The sequence below is a fragment of the Pteronotus mesoamericanus genome, unplaced genomic scaffold (assembly GCF_021234165.1).
Source record: "Pteronotus mesoamericanus isolate MK-2021 breed Mesoamerican mustached bat unplaced genomic scaffold, CSHL_Meso_final contig_116, whole genome shotgun sequence".
In the NCBI taxonomy this organism is placed as follows: Eukaryota; Metazoa; Chordata; class Mammalia; order Chiroptera; family Mormoopidae; genus Pteronotus; species Pteronotus mesoamericanus.
Window position 1 is genome coordinate 2,599,400 of NW_026555027.1, and position 14,492 is coordinate 2,613,891.

Here is a 14,492-nt window from a genome sequence, read left to right on the forward strand (position 1 = left end):
TCAGGGGTAACTATGGATAGAATAGGACCCAAATCCAGGCTCTCACAGCTCTGAAACGTCAGACAGTATCTGATTTGACTAGGGTGCACTTTATTTTAGTGTCCCTGAGGATGTTTTCATATCTTTTAGGGTACCTAAAATATACGTATACTCGTATTTTTATTTTTCTCTCACATTTTCACATTTCTGTTTCCTTCTTCTCAATGTTTTATTGATGCCAAATTTCTAGAAATTAAAATTTTCTAGTCTGTACCTTTCTATTCTGTAGTTTCTTTACCCTAAAACTAAACCTAGTGAACAACTTTAAAATAAAAATTTTTAAAAATATTTATAGGAAATGAATTTACAGTTTATTACCTTAATACCATGAAAATATTTCAAATAAATAAATTAGTCTGAATGTTGGGAGAAGACAGTGCGATGTTGGCACAGACAAAATACCTTCTCTACCGAGAATACCTCTCAATACGGAGGCCGAGTGTCCTCCGAGAGCCAGCGCCGCGGGCCGGCGGCTTGTGTGCAGCGCGGGGCTGCGGGTCCTCCCGGCGCCCGGGCCTGCCTCCCCCTCAGGCAGGAGCGCTGCGAGGCTTTCACGGGAGGACGAACCGCTAAGTGACATTCATAGCCTCTCAGTTTTTTTAGGTCATTAATCACAGACTAGCCCTGTTTTGGTATATCAGAAATCTGCTAATTATTTGAACTGCATAATTGTGAAGATTCTTTTTTCTTTGAATGATTATATTTTGAATTCCCTCATTTCGTCTTACATGCTTGTTTTATATATGCCTTTTCCTCTTGATTTAAACAAAAAATTAGAAAACTTCAAAACTGCAGGAAATTTGAAAGGATAGTATAATATACCTGTTTTTAAAGATGTTCCAAATAGTTTAATTATTTAATATCAGGTTAAAATTTTAAATTAGCCAGTACTTTAGAGTTTAGAAGTTTTAATCTTTGTGATTAATTTTCCCTTAACTGCTAAATTCAGTCAGTATTTATAATATTCTAGAAATGGATTATACATGTATTGGTTTTATTGTTTTTTGGAAATTATTTTTTTCTGAAAAATCTTTATGATAGCAAAACAGGAAACCTGTCTCAACATAATTTTTATCATACAAAATGACATTTTAATAAATACTCTTTTAGGATCATATTCCTATTGTAGAAATACACATTTTTAGAGGTCTTTAAATATATTGACATTGGGGATTTTAATGTAAATGCTGAAATTAAGGATCAACATTCCTTTAGCTTTCTATACTTAGCTCTCCTTTCTGAAGTTGAAATGAAGGAAGATTAAAGACTTCTCAGACATTTTCTAACTTTTGGCTTAAAGATCCTAACATTTATACAGACTTTTTAGAAGTACTACTATTTACCTGTCTCTTGATTGCTCAATATTTAGTCTGTGTGTTTTTCTATTTTTTATATATAAATATAGAAGTGTTTGCCTTACTCTAAAAATTACTGTTTATAAAAGGCTTTAAGAACTTGGGAAAACTAAGTATAACAACATAAAGTGTGCAAAAGCAGGACACAATTGTGTATTTATAGCGAAAAGACTAAAAGGGAAAGTTAAATACCAAGCCAGCGGGTGGCTGCCTTCTCTGCCTGTAAAAACTCCAAATTGGTCCCTCCGCCCCTCAAATACACCATTGCCTTAGCTCACAGGGCCGATCTTTCCGCCTTTCCGCCTGCGTTCTGGGGCTGCGGTCCTGTCTCCCTGCTTCTTCCTGGGTGCCTGGGCCAGGGACCCCGGACAGAGTGCGCTGCTCTGCTCTGCTCTGCTCTGCTCTGGGCAGGTTCCCGTGTTCCTGTTTGCGTTAGTAGAGGTGGCCTACCTTCTCCTGTTGGAATCCCATCGCATGGATGGAACTTCTGGTTCCACTCACTTTATTTTTGGCTTATTCTTTTCTTTTTACTGCTCTGGGCTTTCTGTTAGATGTCAAATATATATACATATGACTTCCAACTTCATTTGATGAATGTTTACTTATACTGAAGGAAGCTGTGTTTTTTTTGTATAAGAAGTAAAAGCTCTTTGGACTTACTGTGGCAAAATGCTTAAACTTATTTCCCCCCATTCAGTTTCCTCTGTGGTCTGCTATGATACTTTAAACAAACTTGGTTTCTCTTTTTCTCCTTTGTTTTCCAGGGCTTTTATTGCTTGCAACAGTATCCTCTCAGTAACCCCTCTTCCCCCGCCCGCCCCCCAAGCTCTGCCCCTGTTGGTTTACCAGGCACTACTTCAAGGGTGTTCCATGCAGCTCTTAACCCTGAAAGACTGACACCCTCTTCTACCATTTGATAATTGTGTCAGCTGGTGCCTTAGCTTCCACATCTGTAAGATGCGAGAGTAGTAGTATTTAGCGCCTAGGTTTGTTAATAGGATTGAATCGGCTAATATAGCTCAAATGCATTAGCATTTAATAAAGTTTTTATTATTTGTTGCTTACATATTTACATTATTTGCTGTTATGGCTGTACACACACACACACACACACACACACACACACAGATTCTTGATGTGTATTTTTACCCCCTATTTAATTGTAAACTCCTTTTATCCCCGGCATTAGTGAGGTGTCATTGACGAAAGCTGGATATATTGAGGCTGTGCAAGTGTGACGAGTTAATGTGTATACACTATGAGATGACTACCACAGTCTAGCTAGTTCACACATCCACACCTCACGTAGTTACTACTGTTTGTGTGTGTCTGTGTGTGTTTGGTGAGGCCACTTCAGATCTCTTCTCTTAGAAAACTTCACGTGTGTGATGCAGTATCATTAACTGTGGTCGCCACGCCGTACATTAGCTCACCGGAACTTAGGCCTCTTGTGACTGAACGCTTGTCTCTTTTGACCGCCCTCTCCTCAGTCCCCCGTCCTGCAGGTCCTGGCAAGTACTCCTCTGCTTCCTGATTCTACAAGTTCAACTTGTTTTATTTTTCAATTTTCTAAGTATATTTTATTGATTATGCTATTACAGTTGCTCCGTCTTTTCCTCCCCTTTTTCCCCCTCTGCCCTGCACCGGCAGCCCCCGCCTTGGTTCATGTCCATGGGCTGTCCACATAGTGTCTTCGGCTTCTGCCTTTCCTACACTGTTCTTAACTCCCCCTGCCTGTTCTGTATCTGCCAGTTACGCCTCTTACTCCCTGTACCTTTTCCTCCATTCACCCCTCCCGCTCCCCGCTGATAGCCCTCCATGGGATCTCCATTTCTGTGATTCTGTTCCTGTTCTAGTCGTTTGCTTAGTTGGTTTTTATTTTTGTTTTTTAGGTTCAGTTGCTTGTTGTCATTTTACTGTTCATAGTTTTGATCTTCTTTTTCTTAGGTAAGTCCCTTTAACATTTCATAAAATAAGGGCTTGGGGATGATGAACTCCTTTAACTTCACCTTATCTGGGAAGCACTTTATCTACCTTTCCATTCTAAATGAGAGCTTCACTGGGTGGAGTGATCTTGGATGTAGGTCTTTGGCTTTCATGACTTTGAATACTCTTTTCCCGCCCCTTGCTTGTAAGGTTTCTTTTGAGAAATCAGCTAAAAGCCTTATAGGCACTCCTTTGTAGGTAACCTTCTCCTTTTCTCTTGCTGCTTTTAAGATTCTCTCCTTATCTTTAATCTTGGGTAATTTAATTATGATGTGTCTTGGTGCGTTCCTCATTGGGTCCAATTTCTTTGGGGTTCTCTGAGCTTCCTGTTCTTTGGGGTTCTCTGAGCTTCCTGGACTTCTGGAAGTCTGTTTCCTTTGCCAGATTGGGGAAGTTTCCTTCATTATTTTTTCAATTTCTTGCTCTTCCTCTTCTCCTTCTGGCACCCCATGAGTCGGATGTTGGAACACTCATAGTTGTCCCGGAATTTCCTAAGCCTCTCCTCAATGTTTTGAATTCTTGTTTCTTCACTCTGTTCCGGCTGAATGTTTTATTTCTTCCTTCTGCTCTGAATTACTGATTTGAGTTCTGGTTCCCTTCCCTTTACTGTTGGTTCCCTGTATATTTTTCTTTATTTCATTTGGACAGCCTTCGCTTCCTCCTCTATTTTGCGACTGTACTCCACCATTTCTGTGAGCATCCTGATTACCAGTGTTCTGAACTCTGCATCCGATAGGTTGGCTGTCTCCTCATTGCTTAGCTCGTTTTCTGGAGCGTTGAGCTGTCCTTTCATTTGGGCCGTGTCTCTTCGTCTCGGTGCTCCTGTGGCATGGGGAGGGGTGGGGCCGCGGGTGTTCTCCAGGGCAGGGTGGGTAAACTTGGAAGTGAGTTTGCTGGATCATATGGTAGTTCTGTTTTCATTTTTTAAAATGTTGATAGATTTGAAAGAGAGAGACACATCAACGTGAGAGAGAAACATCGATTGGTTTCCTCTCATGTGCGACCTGACTGGGGATCGAACCCTCAACTTTTCGGTGTACAGGATGGCACTCCCACTGAGTGACATTGGCCAGGGCTTTGTTTTTTTAAAAGTATTATAGAAAAGGTGAGTGGCAGCTGCAGATGTTACTGACCTGAGCTGTCAAAGTCTCTCTAGGTTGCCTCTCATGCTGGTGGAGGTCCCATGGCTACAGTCCTTGGAAACATGCTGTCTATTTTCATTTTTTGAGGAACTTCCATACTGTTTTCCATTGTGATTGTACCAATTTACATGCCCATCAATAGTGCACAAAGGTTTTCTTTTCTCCACATCCTCGCATTAGTTATCTCTTGTCTTTTTTTTTTTTTTTAAAACTTAAACAGCAAACATTTATTTATTTCCCACAGTTCTGGAGGGTGGATGTCCACGGTCAGGGTGCCGTCGTAGATGTGTCCCGGCGAGAGCCCTCCTCCTGGCTAGGAGAGGCTGCCTTCTTGCAGGGTCCTCACCTGCTGGCGAGAGAGCCTCTGCCTTTTGTCTTTTTGATAATAGCCATCCAGTCAGCCGTGAGGTGATGTCTCATTGTGGTTTTGCGTTAGTGACGTTCAGCATCTTTTCATGGACCTGTTGGCCATTTGTATGTCTTATGGAAAAATATCCATTCAGGTCCTTTGCTCATTTTTAATTATGTTAGGTTTGTTTGTTTATTTATTTATTTTTGCTGTTGAGTTTCGTGAGTTCACTGTAAACTTAATAGCAAGGATAATGCCAGTTAAGTCCTCACTGAAGCTGATAGTGCTGTTTTGGCAAAATGTAGACCATTATCTCTGATTTTGGGAGTAGAGCTTTAAGATGTATGTTGATTCCAGGTAATATCACTCATTAATTTTTTAAAAATTTATATAAAGAAAAACAAAAATGAAAGGTATGTCGTTGACAGTGGTGGCTTGATAATTCTTAAGCAACTGAAGTTAAAATTGTTAAAGCACAGGGCACTTAAAATGGTTACTGTTTCTGTCCAGCTGTAGTAAGTCCAATCTGTTAATTAACCTGGATGATGTAAAGAAGTATCTCCTGAGAGAGAAGCAACATACACAATAGTGACGAAAAAGTCACCAGGCCCTGTCGGGGATCAGGAGGGCAAGCTCTATTGACAGTTAACAGCTGGACTGAACTGGCCTTTTTTTTTTTTAAGATTTTATTTACTTTTTAGAGAAAGGGGAGGATAAAGGAGGAAGAGAAACATCAATGTGTGGTTGCCTCTGGTGCACCCCCTACTGGGGACCTCACCTGCAACCCAGGCACGTGCCTTTGGTTCGCAGGCTGATGCTCAGTCCACTCAGCCACACTGGCCAGGGCTGAACTGGCCTTTTTATCTTTCCACTGTATTCATAAGTAGCTGCTTTCTTGTCCTGTCTGTCCCTTAGGCATCTCTAAGACTCACTTTGAAGATGACAGAGAGAAAGAAAATCTTCCACTTAGTTGACTGGGTCACCGACACGAGGGCCTTGATTCCGTAGGAGTGTTGCCGCAGCGGGACTGGAGGAAACGGTCCCCGGGCTGTGAGAGTTAGCGGGTGATACTGGCACGTTTTTAAAAATCAGTAAAGGAATACATCTAATAGCGCTCTGGGGTTTGCAGTAAGAGTCGTTGCTCTCAGACTGTGTAAAACAAAACTTATTCCTCTTTTCTGCATGTTAAAAAATCTTACTGTACCAGTAAAACTTAAAGAGATGTCATTTGAATGAGATGAGGACTTAAAAATCAGCTCTTGTCAGACAATCTTAAAATGCTTCCATGAGGAGATAAAAAGCACTGATACAAGCCTGTTGTGTAATATGTTGGATCAGTACAGCGTTGTGTTGTCCATGGGAATGAAAACTTGTCCTGAGTGAGTGAATAGGACTTTGAGAGAGTCTCTTTGAGTGGTATAAAGGCTTTTTTTCATGTGAGTTCTAAGTATATTGGTGACCTGATCATAAATGAGAAGAATGGGAAAATATTAAATATACTGATGCATGAACTTGAAAGTAAAAAGAAAAGCTTTTTTCCAATTATCTCAGCATTTGAAAATTTCATGTTTGAGGAAGTTTTTGTTTGAGGAAGTTTTTTACTAATCCTCATTTTCTGAGTTTTTATTATTACTGGTGTAGAGCTTTTGTCAAGAGCTTTTTTCCACATTTATTGAAATGATCATACAGGTTTTCTGCTTTGTTCTGTTAGTAAGGTAAATTAGTATAAGTGATTTTCAAATGTTAAACTAAACTTGCACTTCTGGGGTAAACCCTCCTCATTAATATCTTACTAGCCTTTTTATGTATTAGTGAGATTCCATTTTTAGTATTTTGTGAAGGATTTCCACACTTATATTCTTTAGAGTCCTTCTCTGTACGTTTTTTTTGGTAAAATCTGTCACCTGCTCGGTTCTCCAACCCACCCACCCCAGAAGCCAGCAGCCTCACGTGGTGGCCCCTCTTCTCCTCCACCCACGCCCCCCCCCCCCACATACACTTCTTCCTCGCTGGCAAAGCCCAACAGCCACAGTGAAGACCCTCTGACACGGGGCGGGGGCGGTCTGCAGGCAAAGGCGACAAGGCAGACCTGATCGCGGCATGGAGAGGCCTGGCAGTCAACAGACCTGCCCCCTCTACTCAGCTTCTGAGCGTTTCTTCGGTGCTTCTTATGTTAAATATGAAGGGGCACCCAGGGACCGCCACATAGACAAAGAAAGCTGCAAACCAGGAAGAGAGAGACCTCAGTCAGCCAACAAACCAATAAAGAAATCAAGCGATGCCAGGAACAGAAGAAAACTAAAGAGCAAAATGGAAAAAGGAGTCAGAAGAGTAAAAGATACTGTGTCTGTGGGGGAAAAAGGACAGTGTTAGGAATGAAAAGTGGAGAACAAGAAAGAGCTTTTAGAAATTTCAAAATATCGTAGTTGGGAAATAATTCCATGGGTAGATAGGTAGATGATATTGAGGAGTATTAGGGCAAAGAAGTGTCATTTTTAAAGTTCAGCTAAATTTTAAATCTGTGATTATTTGGTATTCATTTTTTAAAAAATATTTATTTTTAGAGAGAGGGGAAAGGAGGGAGAAAAAGAGGGAGAGAAATATCGATTGGTTGCCTCTCCTGGGCCCTGATATGGGAACCTGTCCGTCAACCCAGGCATGTGCCCTGGCTAGGAATCGAACCTGCAACCTTCTAGTTCTCAGGCCAGTACTCAGTGCACCGAGCCACACCAGCCAGGTCGTGGTATTCATTTTTAACTCTCATGCACTTACTGTGTTAAGTAAAAGGAAAAGTACTTAGGAAGCGCAGCGTTTGCAGCTGTGGAAGAGGACGAGCTTGGCTCCATGTCAGCTGTGCCTGACGGGACTTTGCAGCATTTGGTGTGTGTATGTCTGTGTGTGTTTAATCCTCACCGAGGATACACTTATTAATTTTATAGAGAGAGGAAGAGAGAGAAAGAGAGAAGAAAGAAAGAGACATGCCGGTGTGGGAGGTCGCCTCCTGCTGGTGCCCTGAGCGGGGACTGAACCCACAGCCTCATGGGGTGCATGGGATGGCACACCGACCAGCCGAGCTGCCCAGCCAGGGCCTGGGCTTGCGCTGCACGTTCTGGGCAGACATTCGTGTAATACACATTGCTTACGGGGCTGCAGTTGCAGGCAGTGTTTTTCATGGGTGGGATGCAGGCTATAGAATTTGCTGTGTCTGCTCAAATCCAGCATGGTCGCCAGATGTGTGGTATTGCTCTAATCACGTCACCTCCCTTATTCTCATTTTCCTCATCTGTAATATGGGGGTGGTAATTATAGAACCTGCCTTACCGGGCTGTGATGACTATAAAAAGAGTAAGACCGATAAATTACCGGCACAGTGGGCAGCATGTTGTTAGTGCTTATTAACCACCAAACAGATCGACTAGTATGTGCAGATGGGGAAGGAAAAGATATACCGTGGTACCTCAGTACTCGTCATTAATTCGTTCTGGAACTTGTGACGAGTGCCGAAACCAGTGAGCGCAGAACGATGAAGCATTTTCTCTTGCGGGGCAGTGTCGTGACTCATACAAGTTCTAGCGATGAGTCCCGAGCAAACGCTGAGTGCGGAGACATTTTTGTCTCATGAAAGTGAGATGGGTGCAGGGTTTGGTGAGTTCTGAAGCTGATGAGCACTGTAGTGTGGCTGTATTTAAGAGGAACGTGCAATATTGGTGATACGGTAGGCAGTCCTGGGCTAATGGTGTCACTCACCAGACCGACAATTTGCCAGAGTCTTTTATTAACATCCCCAGTGCCCGTTGGCACTATGAAGCTGCACAGAAAATGAATGAATGAATGAATGAATGAGCCCCTCAGTTGTAACTTTCAGTTGGAGCGCCCTATCAGTCTTCTGGCCATTAAAGGCACGGCATGTGAGTGTGTGTGTGAGTATACAGGGGTGAAGTTTTCCTAAGCCTTAATGTTGCATTTCAATTACAGGCGCCGATTAGCAAGGTAAAAGTAACAGAACCATGGCTCAGTTTCCAACACCTTTTGGTGGTAAGTTTTCAAAGATTTTCCTTTTTTAATGTACTTTGGAACCATATATTAATAACTCAGTGTTGTGGCAAATTTCAAATGCACACATAAGTAGCGAGAAGAATGTAATTGACCCACTGACGTACCCGTCCCCGAGTTTCAGCAGCTGCCAACCCACAGCCAGCGTCGCTTCGTCTGGGGTCTCGAAGCAACTCGGAGGCATCGCATCATTTCACTCACAGATATTTTAGTGCATGTTTCTAAAAGATAAGACCAGTTTTAAAGGTATAATTACAATACCATGATCATATTTTCAAAATTTTTAGTAATTCCTAATATCAATCCATGAAGTCAGTGTAATAATTTCCCTGATGTAACCTTTTTGTTGTGTTGTTACGGTTTGTTCAAATCAGGATCCAGACAAGGCACACGCAGCGCAGTTAGTTCACGGGTCCCCCGAGTCTCCTCGTGAGTGAGCCCCCTTCTGTCCGTTTTTTCTTTGCAATTTATTTGTTGAAGGGACTGGGTCATTCTGTTCTTTTTCAGAAGCCTGGATTTGAAGCATGCCATTTTTATTTTACTTGGGTTTTTGCTTAAAACCTGTCAATCTGAATAAAATGTGTTTTTAAGGTAACTTTTCCTAACATCATTAGGAAAGTGTCAAATACCAGTATTTGCTTACTGGCTAAGTATTTTTTTTTTCCCTCAGAAGAGAGTGGGACTCATTGATGGGCCGCCCCGCGGTCTAGTGCACTCGTCGCCGTGAGAGTGAGGCGGCGCCCGGCCTGTCGCCTGGGCTGCTCAGGGGAAAGTCCCTGCGGGCGTCCAGGGCGGGCGTCCGAAGCGCTTTCAGAACCATTCGTGTTATTTTATCTCGGATGTTTTGTTTTTGTCTTCCTTCTTACTTATCGGGCAAGCTTTTTTTGGGGGGGATCTTGTTTTTGTTTATAGTTCAAGGATGAATTCTGACAGAGCAATAAAAATCTCTCCTAGAATCTGCAAGACTGTAAGGCCTATGAGGGAAGGGATCAGATCTGTAAGTCAGCATTTTCTCCCGGATGTCTAACACGGTGCTTGGCACATACATACGTTCAATAAGCGTGTTCCCAGTGACTGAACGCATTGCCACCCTGCCTGTCTGTCACAGCAGACCCCGAAGAGAGGTTAGATGCCATGTTCAGGCATTTTGCCTTTGTGCTAGTTGTAGTCACATTTTGTGTGAAACATACATACACTGCCTGGTCCTCCCTCTTGGGAGAGTGTGTGAACCTCCGAGAACCCCCTGCCTGTGCCCTCTCAAACTGTTTCGGTGACTGGTTAGAAGAGATGGGGGCTGCAGCGAGAGGCCTCGGGAGGCTGGGGGCACCTGGTCAGTCTCAGGATTGGAATTGGAGGAGAACCTGCACCCTAATTTATGTGGTTTGCTATTTTTTTTTAAAAAAAAAACAGACTTAGGTACAATTTATGTACCATAAAATTCACTAGTTTTAACTGTACAACTCAGTGATTTTTAGTAAATTTACAGAGTTGTGCAACCATTGCTACAAGCCAATGTTTGAGTGTTTTTATCACCCTGCCTCCCAAAAAAAGGTTTTCATGGAATCACATCGGATATGAATGGTGAAGCTCCACTTCTTCCATGACGCTCGCTTGTGGAGTGGAAGATGCCTGAAAATGCAGTCTTAAATTAGTCTGTTGCTTAAGTTTATGTAAATAAATGATGAATAACTTACATCTTCATACAATCCTGCTATCTATAGGTTTAGAGGACAGTTTTTATAAAAGAATTTGTGCCCATTTCTTTTTGGATTCTGAGGCAGCTTTATTCTGAATTTTCTAACTTTGTGTGCATAACTTCCAAGGACAAACAGGTGTTCGTTTATCAAACCATTTCTAACACATTGCCAGACTCTTAAAGTCCTGTAATGTACGGAAGTGCCTTGTTTCCTGTTTCTCATTCAGTTCCCCATTTGCCTTCCCTTTGGATTGCAGGCAGCCTGGATATCTGGGCCATCACTGTGGAGGAAAGAGCGAAGCATGATCAGCAGTTCCATAGTTTAAAGCCAATCTCTGGATTTATTACTGGTAATTGGAGTCAGTGTTTCCACATTTTTCCCTCTCAGTAGTGCCTGTGTCTTTGGAGAATCTGTTGTGGAAGCACAGGTGGGCTTACGCGTGACTGAGGGGCTATCTACCCATTTGCCTTATCCTTGAGCCTGAGTTTTTGAAATTACTTTTCCTGTAGAGTATTCAGACTTGTTGGCAATCTTCATGGATGTCAAGCTACTTGTTCCCTGCATGTCACTGACGGGAATGGGTGAGGACCAAAGGGCCACCTTCTTTAAGGAAGGTAGCCCTGGGCTGTGATCCTTAGGCTGAGACACTTGACTAATTCTGATCTGGAGCTGTTTTGGGAAAACATAAATTAACTGATTCTGAACATTAAAAAACAAGGAATTCTCTTATTCCTGTGTCCCTAAAGTTCCTTTTGAACTTTGCCTTTTCTATGATCTTTCCTGTTTGGTTGCACTTTAGGATTTGTTTTTTGGAAAAATGAGATGTAGATTTCCTGGGGACTTGTTTTTGTGTGTTTTTGTCTCATAGTTCTCTTTAACTTACTAAATTTTTTTTTGGAATCTTCATGGCACTTTATTCAGATGACTGGCGATCTCTAACATTAAATTTTAATCATTGATGGGGTTTTAAAAAATAGTCATTAATTATTTTTCATAAATATATTAGAAATACAAAAAATTGGAAGTGTAGGTATCGGGCACGGCAAAGAGCTTCTTTAAAAAGTGGAGGGATGGGCCTCACTTCCTTGAGGACCCGGGTAGATGCACTTTCTCACCCGTGGAGCTGTCACCGCCTTAGTTAATGGCAGACTGATTCACGCAGAAGGGCCTCCTCCTGCAGGTGGCAGGCCCTTCGAGACGGTGGCTGCGTTTTACTGTTGCTTATAGACTTACCATTTGGCTGCTATCATGTGTTCAATTCGGCATTTACAGGATCGCCAGTCTCCTGTTTTTGCAATTTTATTGTAAGAAAATGTCTGTCGTTCAGCTGTTGTGTTCTGAAACTTTTTCTACTATGTTTACAGGTGATCAAGCTAGAAACTTTTTTTTTCAATCTGGGTTACCTCAGCCTGTTTTAGCGCAGATATGGTAAGTTGGACTCCACATAAGCTGAAGGTAAAATAAAATATTCCAGTACTGTGATTTCTTAAGCTATAGAAGGAACCATGTGTTTCTGGTCTGGAACATTCTGCTACTTCTCACCAAAGAAGGACTTTGAAAAGTATGTTTCTCCTGTGGAACTTAAAAAAAAAAAAAGTGGTGACATTCGCCAGATAACACTGTCAAAAAGTTGGCTTTCCAGTAGAGAAAACTGCATTTTGATATTTCCTCACTAATTGTTTTAGCCTCGTCCACACCACACACCCTCATCTGAATGTCCCACATTTCTTGCTTTATTGTGTGATGGTTCTGTATCTTTCTTTGAATAAAAGGTAAAAATATATATTTTTGAGTGTTTGTACTGAAATAACCAGTGAAATTGTGAAACAACCAGTATTTATTACAATTTTGAACAAGGTGAATGCGTAATAAGTATTGTTGAGTTGCCTTTTTTTTTCTTAAGTTGTTCTACAAGCAGTGTATGCTTTTATTTTTAGGTTTTATTTATGTATTTTTAGAGAGGGGAAGGGAAGGAGAAAGACAGGGAGAGAAACATCAACGTGTGGTTGCCTCTCACAGGCCCCCAGCTGGGGACTGGCCCGCAACCCAGGCGTGTGCCCTGACTGGGAATCGAACCAGTAGCCCTTTAGTTCGCAGGCTGGCGCTCAGTCTACTGAGCCACACCAGCCAGGGCTTGAATTTCCTTTTTTGACAATTACCTAGTTTAATTTCTTTATTGTTGAATTTTTTTTTAAATTAAAAAAATAGTTTATTTTTTTAGACAGAGGGGAAGGGAAGGAGAAAGAGAGGGAGAGAAACATTGATGTGTGGTTGCCTCTCAATGCCCCCAAATAGGGACCTGGCCCGCAACCCAGGCCTGTGCCCTGACTGGGAATTGAACTGGTGAACCTTTTGGTTAGCAGGCCGGCGCTCAGTCCACTGAGCCGCACCACCCAGAGCAAATTTCTTAATTAATTTTCACAAGTAAGCACTGAGTCTTTTGAAAACTTGGGGAAGAGAGTGAGTGGCCAATATAGTTTTGGGTTCCAGGCTCCTGGGAGCCACACCGAGGCCTCCTGTCCGGAAGCTCCGTTTTACTCAGAGATTGGTTCTGGGAGTAATGCTCCATTTCCCTGGTTTGTTAGTGTTGTGGCAGCAGCTTGCTGTTGTAGAAAAGGCACATGATTTGTTTGCATAAGCCTGGCTTTGAATCCCCACTGTACTACTTTCTGGCTTTATGATTTGGAACATATATTTATCCTCTCCAAGCTCAGTTTTCTAATCTGAAAAATGGGAAGACCTATTTTCCTTATAGAGCTAAGAGGGGTAGGAGAGGAACCTACTTAGGGTGGGCCCTGGCACGCAGCAGGCCCTCCAAACCACCCCCAAAGGCAGCTGCCGAGGGCACTGGGGGCCGGGGCTCCATGGAACTCAGTTGTTCAGCCTGTTGCTTCTCCCCCTAAGTGACTGGCCTCTTTTATTTATAATTTCATGGAAATTAAGAAAGTTGACATAGTTCCTTGTTGCCTTTAAGGAGAACATAGGCTGAGCTTGATTATAAGTGTTTTCAGTATGAAAATCATTTACTGTGTTCTGAAGTAGCAGAACTTTCCTGGGAAATTTAGATATGTTTGTGTATGAATCTATCTGAATTAAAACTAAATGGTACCACATCACTGTGGTTTCTTTTGGTGCCTGCTTTATTTTGTTTTTCCTGGTCATTAGTGTATTGGCTGCCAGAGTGTCTCTTTCAACTAATGAGCCTCCTAGTTCTAACCTCTGATCTACTTGGAGCTTGAAAAATCAACTAGCCAGGGTCTTTGGAATTACTTTTAAAGTAAAGTATAAGGCAGAGGGAGGGGGACAAGAGGAAAGGAGAAAGGGAACGGGAGCGCAGACTGTCAGTTAAAACGCGAGAGACCTGTGCTGCCTGTTTTGCTTGGTGTCCTAGTATATGACACGTGTCCACCAGCAGTTGAGATCGCTCGCTAGAACCTTCCTCTCCCAAGCTTACTGTCCTCCACGGAATTCTGCTTTTTTACGCTGTAGTCCCAGTTTTAGAAGGTTCATTCGAGAAGCAGGCTTATGATGAACGCTGTGCTGCAAGAGAATTCTCACTTCACATGTACCCGTTCAGCAGTGGGAAGGTATTTATCAGAAGTCTCTTTGGGTCAGCGAGCATTGGAGGTGCTGGGGGAGCCACCATGAGCAACGCATACGAAGGCTGTGCTTTCACAGAAATTGCAGGCCAGCGGAAGGAGGTAGTTAGTAGCAGTCACTGTCACAGGATAGTAGGTGTAATGGAGAAATATAAGTATTACCTAGTAAATTTTACTTTTTTCAATGAAGTTGTTAGTTTTTCAGACTGTTTTTAGCTTAGTGTATCAGTCATTTTTACAACTTATTTTTATAGTGAAAATTTTTATTAACT

The 14,492-nt window shown here is 42.2% G+C and overlaps 1 protein-coding gene and 1 pseudogene across 4 annotated transcripts in view; one reads left to right on the forward strand and one right to left on the reverse strand.

Moving 5' to 3' along the window:
- The window catches only part of ITSN1 (intersectin 1), a 170,164-nt gene that overhangs the window by 40,140 nt on the left and 115,532 nt on the right, over window positions 1-14,492 (forward strand). For all 4 annotated transcript variants that reach the window (XM_054578067.1, XM_054578058.1, XM_054578075.1 and 1 more), the window contains 3 exons: window positions 8,847-8,906; window positions 10,878-10,970; window positions 11,986-12,049. In XM_054578067.1, the coding sequence (XP_054434042.1) occupies window positions 8,879-8,906; window positions 10,878-10,970; window positions 11,986-12,049 (185 nt within the window). In that variant the 5' untranslated portion in view covers window positions 8,847-8,878. The remainder of the gene's footprint in view (window positions 1-8,846; window positions 8,907-10,877; window positions 10,971-11,985; window positions 12,050-14,492) is intronic.
- LOC129077443 (uncharacterized) lies at window positions 4,473-4,590 on the reverse strand (annotated as a pseudogene).